The 20,800-nt window shown below is 54.1% G+C and overlaps 7 protein-coding genes across 7 annotated transcripts; 3 read left to right on the top strand and 4 right to left on the bottom strand.

Moving 5' to 3' along the window:
* Window positions 1–102: 102 nt before the first annotated feature.
* Window positions 103–1,416, top strand: GLRG_05186 (glyceraldehyde-3-phosphate dehydrogenase; the record flags this gene model as incomplete). The annotated part of the gene is made up of 3 exons (XM_008095871.1): window positions 103–231; window positions 462–1,146; window positions 1,214–1,416. 3 exons carry the CDS (start codon window positions 103–105, stop codon window positions 1,414–1,416), a joined length of 1,017 nt encoding a protein of 338 aa, XP_008094062.1.
* Window positions 1,417–2,762: 1,346 nt separating this feature from the next.
* GLRG_05185 (uncharacterized protein) lies at window positions 2,763–5,107 on the bottom strand (the record flags this gene model as incomplete). The annotated part of the gene is made up of 2 exons (XM_008095870.1): window positions 2,763–4,539; window positions 4,602–5,107. 2 exons carry the CDS (start codon window positions 5,105–5,107, stop codon window positions 2,763–2,765), a joined length of 2,283 nt encoding a protein of 760 aa, XP_008094061.1.
* A 2,332-nt stretch (window positions 5,108–7,439) lies between these two features.
* Window positions 7,440–9,506, bottom strand: GLRG_05184 (uncharacterized protein; the record flags this gene model as incomplete). Its single annotated transcript, XM_008095869.1, has 1 exon — window positions 7,440–9,506. The coding sequence occupies one exon, from the start codon at window positions 9,504–9,506 to the stop codon at window positions 7,440–7,442; it is 2,067 nt and encodes a 688-aa protein (XP_008094060.1).
* Window positions 9,507–12,620: 3,114 nt separating this feature from the next.
* Window positions 12,621–14,083, top strand: GLRG_05183 (uncharacterized protein; the record flags this gene model as incomplete). Its single annotated transcript, XM_008095868.1, has 2 exons — window positions 12,621–12,841; window positions 12,907–14,083. 2 exons carry the CDS (start codon window positions 12,621–12,623, stop codon window positions 14,081–14,083), a joined length of 1,398 nt encoding a protein of 465 aa, XP_008094059.1.
* Window positions 14,084–14,289: 206 nt separating this feature from the next.
* On the bottom strand, window positions 14,290–15,696 carry GLRG_05182 (Lin1 family protein; the record flags this gene model as incomplete). Its single annotated transcript, XM_008095867.1, has 1 exon — window positions 14,290–15,696. The coding sequence occupies one exon, from the start codon at window positions 15,694–15,696 to the stop codon at window positions 14,290–14,292; it is 1,407 nt and encodes a 468-aa protein (XP_008094058.1).
* A 570-nt stretch (window positions 15,697–16,266) lies between these two features.
* Window positions 16,267–17,448, top strand: GLRG_05181 (ubiquitin fusion degradation protein UFD1; the record flags this gene model as incomplete). The annotated part of the gene is made up of 2 exons (XM_008095866.1): window positions 16,267–16,545; window positions 16,606–17,448. The coding sequence occupies 2 exons, from the start codon at window positions 16,267–16,269 to the stop codon at window positions 17,446–17,448; spliced, it is 1,122 nt and encodes a 373-aa protein (XP_008094057.1).
* Window positions 17,449–19,306: 1,858 nt separating this feature from the next.
* On the bottom strand, window positions 19,307–20,303 carry GLRG_05180 (uncharacterized protein; the record flags this gene model as incomplete). The annotated part of the gene is made up of 3 exons (XM_008095865.1): window positions 19,307–19,406; window positions 19,599–20,045; window positions 20,149–20,303. The coding sequence occupies 3 exons, from the start codon at window positions 20,301–20,303 to the stop codon at window positions 19,307–19,309; spliced, it is 702 nt and encodes a 233-aa protein (XP_008094056.1).
* Window positions 20,304–20,800: the final 497 nt, after the last annotated feature.

Raw genomic sequence — 20,800 nt, 5'->3', positions numbered from 1 at the left:
CTACACGTCGGACCCCCATCACTGAACGGTACTCCTGAGCAAACTCAACTGACATTTGCAACCCTCTCAGAAATACCTCAAACACACACAACAACAAACATCATGGCTCCCATCAAGGTCGGCATCAACGGCTTCGGTCGTATCGGTCGCATTGTCTTCCGCAACGCCGTCGAGCACCCCGAGGTCGAGATCGTCGCCGTCAACGACCCTTTCATTGAGACCAAGTACGCTGTGAGTACCACCCCCGCCTTCACTCATCCAACATCGTCATCATATCACGTCCGTCACGACACAGCTTCTTTGCTTCCCTCGCACCATTGGTGAACTCGGAACAAGGAAACCTGTTGTCAATTCACCCTCTCGGACTCTTATGGCTTGAGTTCGAGTGGTTCGAGTGGCACGCCAACCCTTCCATGACCACCAAACAATAGCCAAGTGCCCCATACTGACTCGTCTTTCAGGCCTACATGCTCAAGTACGACTCCACCCACGGCATCTTCAACGGTGAGATCAAGCAGGAGGGCAACGACCTTGTCATCAACGGCAAGAAGGTTAAGTTCTACACTGAGCGTGACCCCGCTGCCATCCCCTGGAAGGACACCGGCGCCGACTACGTCGTCGAGTCCACTGGTGTCTTCACCACCACCGACAAGGCCAAGGCCCATCTTAAGGGCGGTGCCAAGAAGGTCATCATCTCTGCCCCCTCCGCTGACGCCCCCATGTACGTGATGGGTGTCAACGAGAAGTCCTACGACGGCAGCGCCGACGTCATCTCCAACGCTTCTTGCACCACCAACTGCTTGGCTCCCCTCGCCAAGGTCATCAACGACAAGTTCACCATCATTGAGGGTCTCATGACCACTGTCCACTCCTACACCGCCACCCAGAAGACCGTCGACGGTCCTTCCGCCAAGGACTGGCGTGGTGGCCGCACCGCTGCTCAGAACATCATTCCCAGCAGCACCGGTGCCGCCAAGGCTGTCGGCAAGGTCATTCCCGAGCTCAACGGCAAGCTCACCGGCATGTCCATGCGTGTGCCTACTGCCAACGTCTCCGTCGTTGACCTGACTGTCCGCATTGAGAAGGGCGCCAGCTACGACGAGATCAAGCAGGCCATCAAGGAGGCCGCTGACGGTCCCCTCAAGGGTAAGCTTCTAATGCCCACTCCTAATGTCGTTACCGACTTTCTTGAACGCGAGCTAACTTGACACAGGCGTCTTGGCCTACACCGAGGACGACGTCGTCTCCACCGACATGATCGGCAACCCCAACTCCTCCATCTTCGATGCCCAGGCCGGTATCTCCCTGAACAACAACTTCGTCAAGCTGGTCTCCTGGTACGACAACGAGTGGGGTTACTCCCGCCGTGTCCTCGACCTCCTTGCCCACGTTGCCAAGGTTGACGCGTCCAAGTAAATGTGCGGAACACATCAGGACGTCGTGGAGAGGAACCAGGACCCAACCGGTCCTTTTAATGAGATAAACAACGACCAACAAAAGCAGTAAAATGATGATGGGCAGTCTTTCAGATGGGGGAGGGGGCTATGAAGACGATGAGTCTCCAATGTCCGGGAGGATGATGGTTGTGTCTTTCCTACAAAGAAAAAACTCCCAAATTACATGTCCGTATGACGTCTATGAAATAGATTATGCCTACCCATCGCAGTCCACGTCTGGTGCCTATTTGCCGAGTGAAACGCGGTGAAGAATACTGAAGCGCAGGGTCCCTCTTATCAGCATGACACTGCGGAGGTTCAGTTGTTCCGCAAACCATCTTCTGGACTGGTTGGTGCTCAGAGCTGTGAGGGGTTGCGGGTGCGGGGTCATGCCACTCTCCCCATCTTGCTTCTAGTTGATTGAGATCACCAATCAACCAATGAGACCGGTCCCAGGTCATACGCATCAGTGGCACATACGAGTGACAAGAAAATAGGGGGGAGGTAAAGAAGACAAAATGTTTTGGCGAGCCTCTTTGGCGACAGTTTCCTCTACCATTCCCGCGAACGAGACGCTTAACCAGTTTCGTCTAGCTTATCTTCCTCTTCTTCCTCCCCGTACTCCGTACCGGACGACGGCTTGTACGGCCGCCCAACCCTCACCCGCTGACATGAGGATTGCCCCTATTCCACATGACATGATGATGCAGGATACAGGAGTAAAGGGGATGACGTAGCGGCAATGCATACACATAAACACTCACACTCACACACACATACACACAATATGCGAGGGATATCTTTTAAATGTACCGAGAAGAAAGTCCACAGAGAGGGAGAGAGGGAGGGAGAGAGAGAGAAACCCTTGCTTAATCCCGTAGAACGCCAAGCTTGAAAGTCAGAAAAGAAAAAGAAAAAGAGCTCTCGAGTTCCGAGATTGATGAACAACACACACGCAAGAGCGGACCTCGCGCGTACCTCTCTCGTCTCGCCTGAAAGGTTTGGTCTTCTCGTACAACGATTTCTTTTCATGCAGTCCGGTTTTGGCTTGTATACCACCCCCACTGTCTCTTGATCAATCCCAAAGCTACGTTGGCGGCCTCCAGGGGGATCACAGTCATCTTCTTATCAGCCATTGTTTGCGATTGGCAAGATAATAGATACTGTCCATTATACAGTCCGTAAAGGTAGCCCTGTCGTCCTTCGTTTCCCTGTCCCGTGGGTTGCGACAATGTCATCATACGAGAACGATGCGCCCTCTGTTACAGTAAAGGATGTGTCGTCGTCGACCTGACCATTTGCCGGCGTCTTGCTTCCGTCGACAACCTATGACGATGTTCCGTTGGCGGCTGATGCAGTGACCTCGGCGCGCCACGAAACGTTTTCCTCTTGCGTCCACCGGCGCATGATCCTCAGCGCCGACGCCACGGCATCCTCCACGCTCGTCCACGGACCCATGTTGGTGCGCATCGCCGAAGCCTCGACGCGCTCGACGGCGTCAAATGCCGACTTCCACACAGTCGACCGGGCTCGTTCCGCACCGATAATATGCACTGCGTGGGAGGCGGGGTCCAGCGACCAGTAGCACTTGATGAGCTCCTCGTGGATTACGCCCTGCAGCTGCCAAAACAGTGCTTCCAGCGGCTTACTCTTCCGTACGTCGTGGCGCATGACGTTGAGCAATGGCAGAATGCTACCCCATTGCTTGGGGTCTTGCGCCTTGTTTTCCATTCGCCGTGACTCGACCAGCGCCCTGAAGCCGACCATGAATGCCAACGCCGTTTCCAACCCCAAGATCATACTGAGCTTGCTGTCCGAATCGGATATAGGAGCGCCGCGGTCACTGTTCTTACGCTCCAGGAGCATATCGCGCTCGTGCTTTAACTTGGTACCAAGCTTAATGTACCGGCCCCAGCGATCGCGCAGCGACTGGACCTTGGACGGATTTGCGGCCTCTCTGCTGTCGTCTCTCGTTTGTGGCCGGTCACGGTCTGACGAAGGCGGCGCAGCGGGGGTAAGGCCGCTACCGTCTCCAGGGGTATTAACCGAGTTGCTCGACGCCACCCGGGACATCGTTGTGGCCGCCTTCGAAGGCGTTGAAGGCGTGACCAGCTTCGATGAACTTGTGATATCCGAAGTCCTGGGCCGCTTCACTGCAATTGAATCGCCAATGTGTTCGGCACTGCTGATGGGTCGCTTCCGCGCCTGAGGTGGCGCTGGAGGCTCTATACTCACTGAGCGTTCTTTCTTGACGTCTTTCCTCGGCGGCAGTGCTAGTAGTCTCTGCACAGACTTGTTGTACTTCTTGCTGTACTTGAGTGTCACCATGAACCTGCGCGGTCTGTCCTTGACCTTTTCCTTTGGTTCTTTCCGATCTTCGTCCTCTTCCTTGACCACGATATGTGATCTCTTGCTAGTTGTCGGAGAGTCTGGAGGATATATTCTTTGACCCGAGGCAGAACTTTTCGTTGGGGTCTTCTTCATTCGGGCTAGCTCCTCCTCGACTATCGGGGGCAACGTTGGAGAGAGTAGTTCCGGAAGGTCGATGGGGGATTTTGGTCTCTTAATAGGCGGCGGCGGTTCTGACTTTAGGGATTTCAGCGGTCTGTTGTGCTCGCCGACGTCATCCCGCCTTTTTTCTTTGGGACGGGAATCGGATTCATTCGGTAGGTGTAGAGGAGACAGCAAAGGCGGGACTGCTGACCGTGACGAAGCAGGTTCAGCCCTGGCTCTGCTCCCGGATGGAGTCGGTCTGCTGCCATTGATGGAGTCGCCTCGCGCACGCGATACGGGTGATTTGTTAGCGCTTGACCCGGAACCAAGCGCTGACTTTAGACCCGATCGTCCATTGGGTAATGACGAGAAGCTTGTGCTCAGTTTGCCATCCTTCTGCGGCGTCCTATCATGCGATGAATGAACATCTTTCCTCCTTGGGGTATCGTCTCGGGGTGTTCGCAATCGTTCGTCCAACGGGGTGCTAGCTTCGGGTCTCGCTCGCTTCTGAGGGCGCAACTCGTTGTCGGCATCTGCGTTCCGTTTCCGCTTCTCTGGTGTATCATTGCTTTCTTGAGCTGTCCTGGCCTTAGTTTCAGGTCTGCCCGTCCTACACTCAATCAGTCAGCACACCTAGTGATGGCGCAGGGGGTGCGCGAATTCAAGCCGTACCTTTCATCGTGGGTATGTTCACGCGGCCTGTGCGCTTTGAGGTCTTTTGATGCCTCGGAATCGCGACTCCTGTATGCGTCCATCTTCTTTGGTTCTCGTTCAATTCGACCGTCGGTCGCTTCCTTTTCCTTCCGCGAGGTGTCCGGCTTCGGGGTCGTCCTTGATTCGGGAGGGGAATCCGCCGCCTTCTTCTGCTTATTCTTATAGTCACTCAGTGACAACTTGGTCACGGCCTTCTTCTCCATCTTTGTGTTCGACTCCTTGTGGGCGGTGGGGTTCGGAGGTTCCTCGCGCATATCATAGTACGGACGAGTGAGCAGCATACCGCGGTCAGCGTCGGACAGAAGCGTCATGTACTGCAGACGCGGGTGCTTGAATTCCTCAAAGGACTTGATATGATCGGGCGGGACGCGAAAGCGCTGGTCGGGGGACACAGAGAGGTGATGCGGTCGGTCGGGCAGGATGCGCTGGGCCAGCAGTTGGACCTTCTTCGCCGCTGCTTCCATGGTTTAGTGGCGTTTGCATGCCGTGGGGGCATGAAGGGGAAGAGCTCGCAATATGCGCGATTAGGGACGCGATGATGGTGGATGGGGGTTGTTGTGGCTGTTGGGATAGCGAGTGTTGGGGGGGTCGAGGTTGAACAACAAAGGTCGCGATGGCGACAGCCAATTCGGGGTCGATGGGAGACACGGGAGATGGAATGGGCGCCGGAGCAGAGCTCAAAGCTCTCTCCGCAGCCCACGAGAAGTGTTGATTCGAATCGGCGACTATCAGCGCCGATGACGAATTGCGTTGTTGTTATGGCCCAGACGGGCGTGGGCGACGATATGTCGTGATATGATGGGTGTTCGGTGCGGCCCTTATCTGAGCGACGTGCAGCGAGGGCTTAAGTGTATTTCTGTGAAGAATCGGAGGAAACGCGAGCAGGTGGCCCGAGACCAAGCTATCGGCGATTGGTACGGCCGGTCGCTAAGTGGAATGATTGCGATCGCGACGTGATGGAGGTGTCGGACGAGATGGTAAGTGTTCGTGGAGAGTTGAGTGTGCCTCGGTTTGCCACGGACGTGGTCATTCGGCAGGAGGATGAGGTGGAGGAGGAGGAGGGTGGTGGTGGTGGTGATGATGGTGGTTGTCGGGGTCAACGTCGTGATCGTGGTCGTGGCAGGCTCCGAACATCAACCTTGCATCGGCAGTAGCGAATATGAGCCGCAGCGCATTGCCCAGCGTGACCTGCCGCCGCTGCAAAATGCGATGGGATGCGAAGCGACGCGGCGCTTGAGGATGCAGGTCAATCGACGCGAGTTTGGGGTCGGGTCGGTGCGAAGAGGTGTAAGAGCGACTCAGCAGAGCAGTTGCGCGGGATCCAAACGGGGTTGAGGACGGGACGACGTGCCGCAAGTCGATGATACGGGGTGGGACAAGGGTCAAGGTAGGAGGTGGTATTGGAAAGGGTCAAGGTCGCGCGGGTCGATTCGTGGTGGTGGACGTTGGGTGGATTTGGACGTGGATTGGAGGTCCAGGTCACAGTGCGAGAGGGATGGGGAAAGGAAGAGAAAAAAAGAGGTATGGATGCCCAGCCAGGCCCAGCCCGGCCCAGCGAGCAGCAAGTGAGGTGAGGTGAGGTGAGGTAGGTAGTGAAAGAAGGATTTGGCGGGTACGAATAATTAGAGATGGAAGAGGAGGTTAAGATTTAGTCCAACTATGATCTAGCTAGACCTTAAGGGGGTGAAGAAACAAAGGTGTGCTAAATGCGAGGAGAAGCCGGGCAGGCAAAGGACGAGGCAGGCAGCAGAATTGACAGAATTGAAGGCCAGACTAAGCCAAGCCAATGGAAACCACGGCAGTGGGATGCATACGATGCGAAAGGGAGATACATACACATACCCCAATAGCACGTAGGTAGGTAGTCGTAGATACGGATAGTGTACGGGTAGATGGAAGGCCATTGGAAGTCCAGTAGGTAGGTGACTAGGAATTAGGTGAGGCGCGTGCGGCGCTGCTCCCCCAAGCCATCCCATCCCGACTGCACCATTCGGTCGGTACCCAATTGCGCGGTACAGTGGTAGGGGTGCCGAGATTGGTTGGTTCTTTGGGCACCACCCTGTCCGTACCTACCTACCAGGTAGGTAGTGAGTTGTACGATACCTACTGCATGCTGTTCCTCTGGACTGGCAGGGGGGCACTGACTGGAGAGCATGAGACGACCTGGTTGGCAATCAGTGATCACCGTCTAAACTACATCTGGCCTGCGACCGTGGACACGATCCCAGGCGCGCGCACTGGAGGGGAGGGTCTCTCCTTGAGCTACCTTGCCTTGCACACAAGCTCAAGTGGTCCACGTCTCCTCCCCCCAGTGTGAGTGACTGCAACGGGTGTGAGATGGGCCGCCCATTCAGGAAGGATTGGATGTGCTCGAAAATGCCCGGTACCCACTATACTTTGTATTTTCCTACTGTGCCTATCTCCCTACTCCTTTCCCACCCGACTGAGTCTGCCCAGTACAGAACAGAATCTCGAAATGAGGCAAACCGCTGCTTCACCGTCTTCCAAGGTGGATGCCAGACTGTACTGTACCTACCTAGGTAGGTAGGGTAGTGTTTTAATTGGCCCTCCTACTAAGGTACGGAGTATAGACAATAGAGATAGAGTCATCTCCAATCATAATGCCGTCTTTACCGACAGGCCCATCTGGAGAGGACTGCTCAAGGTAGAAAAGTATTTGCTTGTTGCTGCATAACGCACTTTGGTATCTCAAGCCAACCCGATACGCCGTCGCCGAACCCGTCTTTGGGATAACATCTTACTTTGCGAATCAAAGGCAAGCATCAACTCACTCTCTCAACGACCTCCGTTCGGCATGCCCACCTGTCCCATGTGAGGGCTGAGCTTCCGTTTTTTGTTGGCCAACTCTTCGCTTAGGCTGACGAACCGCTCCAGCATTGCCAGTCGCTGATCGTACGCAGTCATCTGTTGAAATATTCTCTCAACCTTGTGTCCGATAAATGCATCGCCAGGCTGGTACCTGTCAATGTATTGGACAATGGCCTGGAAGAGGCTTTCCGTTGTGAGGTTGTTCATCTGAGAATTGAGACTCTTAAAATTCTGTTGCATGAAGTCCAGTCTTCCCCCAAACCTTTCTCCCATCGCTTGCAGCGCTTGCTCAGCAGTCCCTAATCGGTTGCTTGTCGTGCGCACCTCAAGTTCAAGCTGGCCTACCCGTTGAGCCTGTGCCGCCTGGCTTTCGCTCGCGAGTCTGACCAATTCCGATATGGCCTTGATGCTTTGATCCGTCATCGCCACCTGAGCCCTCAACGCTTCGACCGCAGCATTCATCGACTCTCCCTGCGTTGGCCTGTGGGCGATTACGTCTGAGGCATCCGTCGCCTCCGAAATAGCGCTGGCGGTGTGGTGCGGTCTCTTTCTGGAAATGGCCTCGAGAGCCGTGAGCCGCGCATCATGCTCCTTCCACTTTGCCTCATATTGAATGCCCCTCTGGTCAGGGGCCGGCGTGGATACGCGGCTGTTTTCCAAGCCACCAGTCGTCTTTTGGCCAGATCCTTTCTCCAGCGTCTTGACTTGGTCTTCTAAAGCCTTGATCTGCGAGGAATGATCATTTTGCTGCTTCGAGACCGTCTGCAATGTTGGAATCGAGCCCTCTACGGCATCCACCCGTTTCTTCAAGTCGTCAATCCAGCCACTGAATGTCTTGAACACGGCAGTGTTCATGGTGGTAAAGGTCTTGACAGGAAGGAACGAATCCCCTGCCGGCGGTTCATGCATTACTGACCGCAGTTTTCTGACGGCCGACTGCGATTCCTCTGTGCCTGAACGGAGCTGTGCCATTTCAGATTTCAGCTGCTCAGCAATTGCCTTGAGCTGATCAGTGTCGGATTTGAGCTGCTCAGTGTCGGACTTGAGCTGCTCCACGCTCGGCCGGACCACAAGCGCATCGGACCGTAGCTGGTCTGTGCCCGACTGAAGTTGCTGGACTCCAGACTGAAGATCATCGGTATCCAATCGGAGCTTATTGTTGTCCGCTCTGAGCTGACCGTAATCTGCTCGCAGCACAGAAATGTCATCTGCAGCCCTCTTGGCGTTCTGTTCGAGTCGTGGCAGTGTAGCCGCGAGAGAATAGCAGCCTTCGGTGATGAGATCGACATCCATTTCGCCAAGTTTCTGGTCATGCCTCGCCACTTGTGCTTCCAAGTTGGTCAATTCGGTTCGACATTGGCCTACCATCGTCTTGACTTGGGTCAGATCTCGCGAGGTAATCGTAGTGGTTTGTATTGCTGGAGGCAACGGCGCCGCCTTGGCTTCCTCGTCTTGCAACCGCTTGATGGACGTGTCATGCTCGTCGAGCTTGGTCGTCAGAGATGTGGATTGGTTTTGGAGGTCTTGGACCTTCTGTTTTAGGGTTTCGTTCTCGATGCCCAGTATCTTACGCTGAGCTGTTTCGATCGAAAGCCCTTTTTGAAGGTCTTCTATTTGTTTCTGTTGTTTTGCCGCTTCTTCTCTGTGCCGCTTGTCAAGCGCATCTATGCGGGAGTTGAGCTGTGCCTCGAGGTTTTCGGAGCTGGGCTCAGCTGAGCGATCATCTTTTTCTTGCTGCTTGTCGGCAAAAGCATGGAGCAAGGTCGCAGCGACACTTTCGGCTGCAGTGAGCCACTGCTTGTCTGCGAGTCCAACTTCCTTGCATAATGCATCCAAGTCTTCAGCGTCCCTCTTCTCAAGCTTACGATGGTAATCTTTCAAAGACGGAAACTCGGCATATCTGGGTTGCGCCTGAGCATGCTCCTTTTCCCTAGCTCGAGCACGCGCCTCAATCACGTCTTTTTGAAGCTGCAACGCACCCTGCTCATTGCTCCGTTGTGAGAGCTCCCGCAGTGCCGCGATCATCTTAGCCATGGATAATGAGTCATTCGCCAAATGTGGCGTCGGCGGCGCAGAAGATGCTGGCGTTGTCGGTATCGTAGGTACTTTTCGAGGTGCTATTTTCACCAAAAAAAAAAGAAATTAGCTGTGGCACTCGCGAAGGAAATCTTCAAGTAGCCATACGTGGTTCTGGGCCCCGATTGGGACGTGGATCTGCTGAATTGCTCGATTTGGTATGTACCGGTGATGAGACATTCCGATGCTGGGGGCGATTTTCTCGAGGCCCTGTTGGGAGCCTCAGATTCTCCAAATCTTTAGGTCGATCGCGATCCCTTTCCCTCTCTCTCTCTCTTTCCCTCTCTCTCTCTCTTTCCCTCTCTCTCTCTCTTTCCCTCTCTCTTTCTCTGTAATTGCGTTCTCGGTCTGGAGAGAGCGAGCGAGAGCCGGAACGATGGAAATCGCGACGATCTCGACGGTCTGATTCACCATCTCGTCGATTCTGGTAGTTGAACTGGCCGTCGAATCTATCGCGGACAGCGCGATGACCTTCGTTCGAATCGGAACGCCTGTAGGCCATGTTGTGATGAAAACCCAGACTATGGCGGTCGTCTTATTCACTATGAGGCCATGTCCTGACCACGTACTTGGTTGGCATGTAGGCAGATGTTCAAGTGAATGTAAGGGGTCGAGGACAGGAATCAATGTGAGACAAAAGGAATGAAAAGAATAAACAGAACGGGGGGGGAGAAAAAAGGGCGTATGGTGGGATGGGGAAGGCAAGGATGTCGGGCGCGTCGTTGTCGTCGTTATCGTAGCGAATTATTGCCAAGCTTTAGAGAGATGAGCAGTGCACGAAGTTGTCACTGTTTGAAGGCGAACTGTTGCTCCTTTAAATCCGCTGATTTCTGAAGCAAGAGGCACCCTGCGCTTGGGCGGTCAGTCGCGTGTGGTACCGAAAACCGTGCCGGCCTTCCCCTCGCAAAGAGCACGCCTGCTCACTTCGGCAAACCCAGTTTGAATAGCCCAAGACACTAATAGAAGAGGGATTTGCAGCTTCTGGATGGGGTGGGTTATGGGTTAGCAGTGAAACGGAGCCGGTTGTATAATAGCTGCAGATGGGTTACATATTCCTGGATGCTTGTGGCCCGGGCACGGGTCGTTTCTCTTCTCCCAAAGTTCGTCGCTGAGGAACGAAGAAGGTATAAATACTCCGTACATGAGTTTCAAAAAGGGGAAAGAAAGAAGCTGGTGTGCTGGCGCAAATATGCAGCGACCCGAAATGGGTTTCTGATCGAATTTTCATGGTCCAAACAACCCTTGCGATTGGCCAAGTAGGGGTTGGGTTAGGTACCATTGAGTGGTGTCTAGGTAGGTACCTAACGGTAGGTGGTTTGTCCAGTTTAGATAGGTCATTAGTGTGCTCCTACCTACCCGATCGAGGGGTCCTGGTTTCGCGTCGCTTTGTCGTATGAAGTGACTGGATGGGGTTTGATGACGGATGCGTGTTTGCCTCTTTCCGGCAGCAGGACAAAACATCCGGACCAACTAATGTAGTTTACAGCAGGGGATAGCGGGACTAGGTATGCCTGTATCACAAGTGTTTGTTTGCGCAATTCCGCTTTTGCCCGCCTGACTAAGTAGGTACTCCAGGCTATCATGCACCCTCACAGTGAGCTGCTACCTGAGGTTCTCAACATCAAGAGAGCACAAGAAAGAACCAGGCACATTCATTCGGATATTCATCCATTCATAAATTGTCATTCTTCTAACTATCATTGCTATTATTATAGTTATTGTTTATATTTGTGTTTTGCCTATCCATCTTCCCTTCTCGCACACCCACCTTGGGCTTAACAAGAGACTAGTTGCGCTGATATTGCTGCGTGGGAGTACGGCTAATTTGACGTAGGCGATTTGTTGATTTAACGTATCTAAACCCCTTTAAGTAAGAAGCCCAATGCCACAGCCACACAATAGGCCCACCCGCAAAATCTTGATGTACTTCAGGATTACAGTACAAGCTACAGAGTAGGCAAAACCTAGAGGCAAAAAATAGGTAAAAAAATAAAAGGGATGGTCTTGGCCCATCCCGACCCGGACACTCGGGGGACAAAAAAGACCGCTGGTTTTGAAGAACCTTATCTTATGGCCCTATTGCTTTTAGATACCAGAAAATAGGTAAGATGTATACTTTTATACACTTTATAGACTTTCTTGTCTTATGAGTCCTCACAAATGTATATTTTTAGCATGTAAAAAGCTGCATTGCCTATTGCAGGAGCTGTAGTACTGGTGGTGAGGGTGGCTGTTGTGTAGCGGGAAACCGGCGGTCTTTTTTGTCCCCCGAGTGCCGGAGCGCAGCGTAGGAAGCAGGCACGCAGGGTGGGATAGACCATTCCAACCCTCCCTGGCGGAGCCGTTTTGTACCTTAGGGGAGGTGGTACTTTTGTGAGCATAGGCCTGTTGTGGCTGCGTGGCGAAGCTACCAAATGCGGTTAGACATGTCAAATCAACAAATCGCCTACGTCAAATTAGCCGTACTCGCTGCGGGGATCACAGGACTCGATCTAACCATCTTGGGCTACCAACCGGGCTGTAGTTAACAAGCATTGCGTCAAAGCAAGCGCGAGTGTCAGGCATGCCCGAGGCATCATCGCATGTATATATCTAGATGCACCCTACAGATGTCAATAGGTAGTACATAACACATCCCAGATGCAACCTCAATGGCCTACCCCATGGTGTGAGTAGCTCACAGTGAGGCTAGGTATTGAGTTGGAGTTGTAGGTAGCTTAAACTGAGGTGGCACAGTGCCCGGGGTTCTCACTGTGGCGCCCAAGCGCTAGCCGCGCCACGTTTTACTTGTGGCAGACTGAGGTAAGCGCGTTCCCAAATTTCTGAACGCGCATGCCCAGCCTCTTTGCCTTGGTCGCAACCCATCCGCCGACGAACTAGTTGTCTTTGCGCCTCATCAGCGAAAATCAATACGGCACCTCCTCCACTTCATTGGGATAGTCAATTGCCAACGCCCAATCCACGCCCTTCGTAACCCGAATTGATCAGTAATCCGTTTTCAAGATGGCTGCGGTATGTCGTCTTCTTCACCCAGGCGCTTGCCCTTCATACTGACAGAACCCGCAGCCCGTCATGACCGTCTCCGAGAGCAAGGAGCTCAGAGGGCTCAACCTTATTGCAGCTCACTCCCATATCCGCGGTCTTGGGGTCGACAGCACAACATTAGAACCCAGAGCGTCGTCGCAGGGTCTGGTTGGACAGGAGAAGGCCAGAAAAGCCGCCGCCGTTATTCTGCAGATGATCAAGGAGAGCAAGATTGCTGGAAGAGCCGTGCTGATTGCCGGCCCCCCCAGGTGAGTCTTTTTCACCATGGCCATTGTTGACGAAAGGCTACTTTACTGATTCCGTATGCCCCCAGCACCGGCAAGACAGCCATCGCAATGGGTATGGCTCAGTCCCTTGGACCCGACGTCCCATTCACCTCCCTCGCATCCTCCGAAATCTTCTCCCTCGAAATGTCCAAGACCGAAGCCCTGACACAGGCCTTCCGAAAATCGATTGGCGTGCGCATCAAGGAGGAGAGCGAAATCATGGAGGGCGAGGTCGTTGAGATTCAGATCGACCGGAGCGTGACCGGCGGCGCCAAGCAGGGAAAGCTGACGATCAAGACAACTGACATGGAGGCCGTCTACGACATGGGCGCTAAGATGATTGATGCCATGACCAAGGAGCGCGTCATGGCCGGCGATATCATTTCCATCGACAAGTCTTCTGGCAAGATCACAAAGCTCGGCCGATCCTACGCGCGCTCGCGCGATTACGATGCCATGGGCGTCGACACCAAGTTTCTGCAATGCCCCGATGGTGAGCTGCAGAAGCGCAAGGAGGTGGTCCACACCGTCACGCTGCACGAGATCGATGTCATCAACTCGAGGACACAAGGTTTCTTGGCGCTGTTCTCCGGAGATACTGGAGAGATCCGCAGCGAGATCCGCGACCAGATCAACACCAAGGTCGGAGAGTGGAAGGAGGAGGGCAAGGCCGAGATTGTTCCTGGTGTTCTGTTCATCGACGAGGTTCACATGCTCGACATTGAGTGCTTCTCATACATCAACCGTGCGCTGGAAGACGATCTCGCGCCCATCGTCATCATGGCCAGCAACAGGGGCAACTCTCGTATCCGCGGAACGGACTACCGTAGCCCTCATGGCCTGCCCCTCGACTTCCTCGACCGTGTTGTGATCATCCACACCAACACATACAGCCAGGACGAGATCAAGCAGATTCTCACCATCAGAGCCCAAGAGGAGGAGGTCGACGTCTCGCCCGACGCCCTGGCGCTCCTTACCAAGATTGGACAGGAAGCAGGTCTGCGCTACGCCAGCAACCTCATCACGACGTCCCAGCTGATCTGCGCCAAGCGCAGAGCCAAGACTGTCGAGATCGCCGACGTCCAGAGGAGCTTCTCGCTCTTCTATGACCCAGCCCGCAGCGTCAAGTTCATCTCCGATTCGGAGAAGCGCTTGATCGGCAACGATGGTGCCGTCGACTTTACCGTCACGAATGGTCACGGCGATGCGATGGAGTTGAGCTGAGCGTGGTGAAAAGGTCTTTCAGTTGGGCGTTTCTTTTGGGCAGAAAATAAGGTGGCCACCCCTGGGACTGTGTGATAGATTATGTACCATAAAATGTTTTGTATGGTAGCATCAAGACGATGCCAGGAAACGGCAAGGCTCTTTGATTCATTTGTTTTCATTACATTTCGGTGTCCCTTGGGAGCGCCTTGATCCCAAAGGATTTGTCATACGAAAGTGGCGGCCCTGGTCCAGCCTTCGTCGCCTACTGGCCGAAACTCGACGCCTTCTCCAAAGTACCCGGCGTCCTGCCATGCCTTCATCGTCGGCCCATCATACGGCCCTTGCTTGTCCGCATCATCGCGCCCATCCGTCCACCGGAACTCCCACATTTTGCTAGAGAGGTCTTCACTGGCACCCTCCTTTGCCGGCTCGACCCACTGCTCGCCCGTCTCTCGCTGCCACTCACGGACGAGCGCCTCCCTTTCCTGGTCATAAATCTCGGCGTGATCTCGGCTCAGCAACTTGTCCGCCGCGTCCGTGATGGCCTCGATGGCCTCTTTCCTCTTTTTCTGATCGGGGGTGAGATCCTTTTCCTTGTCGACGTCCATGGCCTCCTCGGCGCCCTTGTTCTGCTTCTTGAGCTTCCACTTGGGTATCTTCTTCGGCTTAGGCTGCCCCTTGCCTAGCCTTGCCAGGGCCTCAAGCGGCGTCTCGCCCCTGTCCAACCTGACAATGAGCGCCCTGAGCAGGTCCGTTGTCAGAATATCGTCGTTTTCCATCCGTAGCCTCCGCGCCTCAGCCTCGCGCCTCTCGTGCGCTTCCGCCGCCTTTTTCAGATCCTTTTTGCTCAACCCTTCGAGCCACTTGTCGTGCACCGCATTCGGGTCTGCCGCTTTTCTAATGTAGTTTCCATCCTGGTCGAAAGCGCCCTCTTCTTGCTCTTGCTTCATGTTGAAGGCTTCGACCTTGGGAGCATTGCGCTTAAGACCGCCGAGGCCGACTTCCTCATCGATGCCTTCCTCCTGAATCGCCAGATCCCGGTCTGCCTCATCGTCGCTACTCTCCTCTTCGTCTAGACGGATTTGCCCTCCGCTCTTACTTTTCAATTCTTGGCCCTCAATTTGTTGGTCATCGAGAAAGCGCACGGCCTTGTCCTTTTCCGAGCGCTTGGTTCCCTCCTGCGCCACCTGCTCTTGCTCTTCATCGTCGTCTGCAGCGAACATATCGTCGTCCTCGTCATCCTCGTTGACCTTGCCCCCCTTCTGGCCCGCGCCATCGCTGTTCTTGGCGTCGTAGTTGTCAAGTTGATCAAAGAAGTTGGCCTCGCTACCTTTCTTGCCCTTGTACCGCTCGTCGGCTCGCGATTTGAAGTTGCGCTCGTTGTCCGAGTCGCTGTCGTAGCCGTCGAGATTCACGGCGCCGCGCTTGGTCGCACCGGCGCCAACGCCGATGACGTCGGCATCAAGAATGGCATCTTCTTCGGGAGCGTCGGGGGCCAGCGCGGAGGGGTTACGGACGTCGAACTTGAGCTTCTTTGAATCATGGCTGTCGTCTTCAGCGTCGTGGTGATGTGTTCGCGCGAATGTCTCGCCAGCCCGTTTAGGGCGCGCTGCTGAGTGTCTCGAAGACATCTTGGATTGGCTTTGCCTATGGTAAGTTATGGGAGGGGTGAGCGAGAAACGAGAGCCGGGTAAGGCTGGCTGAGCTTGTCTTTCAAAAGCTCCAAGGTGGGCTGGATGCAGCTCGAAGAGGTACCTTCAATTCCTGGAATGCACCAGCGCGTGGGTACCTGGATGCTCCGTACAAAGTGCATGGGCATTAAAGTACCGTCTGGGGTCTAGGCATGGGATTTTTTAGTGGAACCTTACCGAACCTCCAGCGGGTTTCGTCATTCATCAGTTGCCTTTCGGCCCCACGTAAACCGCGGGTCCTCCTTCATCACCCATCTCCAAAGGCAAAGGCACCTCTTTCCCACTCCCGTGCCAGCCCTCCTGCTTTGGTCCAAGAGCTTGCTACTCGAAAGAGCTTTTCCTACTTCAACAACGTGAAATTTTCAAAGGTTGCCTTTGCTCTCCTTCATACCAAGCACATACATACCCAGACCGCCCAAGATGGTAAGCTACCCTAGCGGTCCAGTGCACCTCCTCACCCCAAGCTAACGTGGAGCTCGTCAGTATCGCTTCGACCCCAACGAAGCAGATATGTATAACTTCGCCCGCGGCGGCCGGCGCCCCATCATTCAGCGATTCGATGAATACTACCGATGCTACCCCATGGTCATGGCCCCTGGCCCCGAGCGGCCCGACCTCAACTACGGATCCAAGATCTTCCTGCCTCCGTCCGCCCTGGACAAGGTCTCGAAGCTACATGTTCAGTGGCCGTTACTGATGGAGATTATAAATGGCGAGAAGGGAAAGCACTCGCACGCCGGTGTGCTCGAGTTCGTCGCGGAGGAGGGCAGAGCTTACCTGCCCCACTGGGTTCGTGATTCCCCCGACACAATAGTCGCTGTGCGAGTGGCGTTGCTCACATGAGACCAGATGATGCAAACTCTCTCACTCGATGTCGGCGACATGATCCAAATCAAGACTACCTCCCTCGAACTTGCCAAGCTGGTCAAGCTGCAGCCTCAATCGACCAACTTCCTGGACATCAGTGACCCCAAGGCGGTGCTGGAGAAGGCATTTAGGAACTTCGCTGCTCTCACCAAGGGCGACGTCTTCAACTTCGAGTACAACGACGAAATCTACCATGTGGCGGTCCTCGAGGTCAAGCCCGAGACAGAAAAGATGGGTGTTTGTATGATCGAGACGGATGTCGAGGTTGACTTCGCCGCGCCAGTCGGCTACGTCGAGCCAGAGAAGCAGCAGAGGGGAAGTGGAACCAGCACACCTAGAAGCGTGCGTGGCGGTCTCCCGGCCGGCGGTTTGCTCCACAGCCAAGGCTCCATGGCCCAGTCCATCAACTACAGCGCCATCGCCCCGTCAGCAACCACGAACATCTCCAGATTCTACGGTGAGGGACAGAAGCTTAGCAAGAAGGGCAGCAAGACGTCGACGCCAAAGCCTGCAACCCCCGTCGCTGGCGCTTCAGCCAACACAGCTGCTGTGCCCCTGCCACGCCGGACGAACGGACCCATGCCCCTCCGTCTGCCACCTAATAAGCTCTTCTTTGGCTATGAAATCAAGCCTGTCAAGACGGATGCCGACAAGGAGCGCGAGAAGGAAGAGGCCAACCGTCCACATTTTGCTGGTCAGGGACAAACCCTGCGAGGCAAGCGAAAGGGTGAGGCCGAGGAGAAGGAGAAGGCACCTGAGAAGAAGGGCGCCAACGAGGGACGCAGACTGGACGGTCGTGGTCCGAAGCCTCGCGGCATCGAGTGATCGGCTTCGGACAATGAACATCACATGTTTTGGGCGGACCAATGGCGTTCAGGGACAGGCTGGGTAGTCATTCAGGGCGCATAGTTGTAATTACGAGGGCCCCATCAGGGACAGTCGAATGATGGTTAGATTCCCGGATATGAAGAATGATCGCGACCTCATGCGAGTGTCTTTCGCGTGAAACATCTGAGGTCTTGCTTATGCTGGATTGGTCAGTGCCTCTCAACTGTCTATAAATTCTCGAATGAACGCCAATTATTCGAGGTTCACCGTCTACGCCCGTTGGATGCCTAACGTCGAAACCCTCGCCGCATACTTTCGTGCTCGGGCATAGCTGTCCGACGACGATCGCAACAAGGCCATACAGGCCTTCATCACCGAGACTCAAGTCGTGTGCGCAACAACCTCATTCGGCGCTGGAGCCGACCTGCACAGCGTTTCGCTTGTCATCCACTACGGGTTGCCGTTCGACCTCTTCATACGAACCCAGCACTTCGGCCGTGCTGCCCGCGACGGTGACTCCGCACGCGCCCTTGGAAATATATCATCACAGGATCACACCTTCGATATATCCGACGGCGACGACGACGAATGACTAAAAGGCACGACCGCTGATGGCTTGGCGGCGTGAAAGAAGGACGCCCTCAAGCGCTTTGCATCTCAAGGCCGAATGAGCCATATTGCCATCTCGATCCTCCTCAAAGAGCTAGTCAAGAGGAATGCGCAGTGTGGCATCTTCAGCACATATCAGTAATCCTCAAGCAACTGGGACACCGGCGAGCCCGACCGACTCCGTCGCATCCAGCGCCGCGTGGACATGTTTGGCGCACTGTTGTGCTAGAATACACACTGGGTCATCGCTCGCCATCACGTCCGCCATTCAGCCTCCAGCACCAGAGATGACGCCCTTCACGGACGGCTACCTGAACGCACCATGCCTTCGGATATTCATCGACCAATACAACGACGGCGGCGATGGCCATCTGCGCTGTGACGAGACTTTCGGCCGTGTCTACTACGATAGCCGGCGCTAGACAAGAGTCGAATTGCAGGGGATGCACAACACGATAACACGTCACTCTGCAATTCGGGACACCAAGTTCAGAATCTTTTTGCTTGAGAGCTCTATAGAGACGACTGTCAACTTGCTCCCATAGAGCCTCGCAACTCGCGCACGATATTTCGGGGGTATCAGGAACAACTCCTGGCCCCCTTCCTCATCCGTGTCATCCGTTTTACGCTTCCCGATATTCCATGCGATGAGCCCTGCTAGCCATCTTCCTTACTCCGTGCCATAAGAAAACACACACTTCAAAAGCCCTTTCTCTGTAGAATTCAACCGTTCGTCCGTCTCTCGTTCCCCTGCAGGCAGTTAGCCCTTTTTCCCGGGCCCTCTTGCGAGGTCCACGGTTCTTCCTCTCTATGCCGCCTCCAAAAACCGAGCCAAAAATGGGCGTGTTCATTCGGTGAGGCTGACCACAAAAGGAGAGGAAAACGGTATAAAATAGAGTGACGAAAGCCTAGGAAACAAACCAGAAAGCGGGAATGAATCGAAAAAAACAGCAGCGAGGAGCTGAGAGATGTTTTCTGTCCAATGACTGAATAGCGAAGAAGAAGAAAAGCCAGTTCTTGTCCACAACCGCCGACCGTTGATTTGTTGCCCAGAACGTGAGAGTAATATATGCAAATGTTCTTGTCTGCGACTTGAGTGTCTTCTTTTCTGCCGGTGGGAAAGCGAAGCGGGCGAGAAAAGCAATAGAAGTAGCAAGCGGTACATTCTCTTAGGTACTGTAGCAAAATGCCATCTCTCGTCTTAGAATTGGCTGGCGGCGGCGGCGATGCGGGCCTCGACGCGCTCCTAGATGGAATCGCCAAGCTTACGGTGCTGAGAGGGGCCTGCGTTGCTGGCGAATGCGTTGAAGTCCGTGGCAAAATGTCCGGCAGGAGCGGCAGTCATGCTATATTAGACGTCAGTACATGTTGTCCACGTGTATGTGAAGAATAGCATATATGGCTGTGCGCAATGGCCAGAAGCTTGCAACTGTCGCATATCCGGCTCCAGAGAAATGGCAATATCTTGATAGAATGACGAAATGGGAATGAGGGCTCTAGATGAAGGGAGGGAAGACAAAATGAGACACATGACATACCTGCGATCGCGGCCACGGCCAAAGTATCCATCATCGCCCTCGACCTTGACTCCATCCATGATAGAGAGACCCTCAAGGCGCTGGGAGGCCTGGACGTTCTCGGTATCGTTAGTGAGGTCGATTTGCTGACCGTTGAGGCCAACGGCCGCGCCATGGTTAAAAATCTTGGTGCGCTTCATCTTGGGCTTGATGTCCTCGAGCTCGAACTCGTCATCGTCCTGGCCGTCGTCGACAGCATCGGCGCCAGAAGCCATGTCATGAGCGGCCTGGTTGCCTCGGCGGCCGCGAGCTCCCGGGACACGAGCACCAGAACCGGGGGCAGCACGCTTGCGGGAAGTGGAAGGGGTGGACGGAGCACTGGCCAAGTCCGGGGTAGCAGCGTTGCCGGCGGCGACGCCCTCGACGCGCTTGCCATAGTTCTTGACGATAGTCTTGGACCAGTGCTGGCTATAAACGAAAACGCAGTTAGTCTCATGTCTGGCCTGAAGGCGTGAAAGTAATGAGATTCTAGACGGTAGTGATCATGCTAAAGGGAAGGAAGGAAGCTTACTTGAGAGCGGGAATGGTGAATTGGTAGCCCATACCAGTCATCTCCTGGTGAATGGCAACCCAGTTGGCCTTGGGAATCTTGCCACCATTGGAGACTTTGATGAAGGTCCAGATCAAATCCTTCTCGGCGGTGTCAGTCCAAGTGTTTGGGGCCATGATGATTGCTGATGAAGTTGAGTGACTGTGAGGCGGTTAGTAGGAATGAGATGCGTTCCAGCCAAATATGATTCGGATACAGAAAGAGATTCAGTGGTTGTCCTGAGATGTAAGCGCAACTAGAGAGAGGCAAAATTAATGGGGTATAAAGGCAAGAGCGGTGCAGAATAGAGATGTGAAGTGAGCTAAAGGAACAGCAGAGCCTTTTGATGACGATAAAACGTGGAAGACGTTGAAATTGTGGAAGAGGCTAGGAAGTATTAAATGAGTTGGTTTGAAAGTGGTAATTTGAGGTAGTACAAGAGCGGTAATGTAACAGATGAAATCAAAGTGAAGGGCGATGAAGAAGTCTGAGGCATTCCATGACAGTAAATACCAATCTGATATAGCGTGATTCCTTTCTCGCTCAAAATAGTCATCATAACTAGATAGGGGAGATATCAAAAGGACACGTACCTGTGTGCTGTATATAGCGAGGCTATTGATGTTGGCCCTCA

This window comes from Colletotrichum graminicola, assembly GCF_000149035.1.
Source record: "Colletotrichum graminicola M1.001 genomic scaffold supercont1.17, whole genome shotgun sequence".
Taxonomy (NCBI): Eukaryota; Fungi; Ascomycota; class Sordariomycetes; order Glomerellales; family Glomerellaceae; genus Colletotrichum; species Colletotrichum graminicola.
The sequence above is the reverse complement of the archived record's forward strand: the minus strand, read 5'-3'. Positions and strand labels throughout refer to the sequence as shown.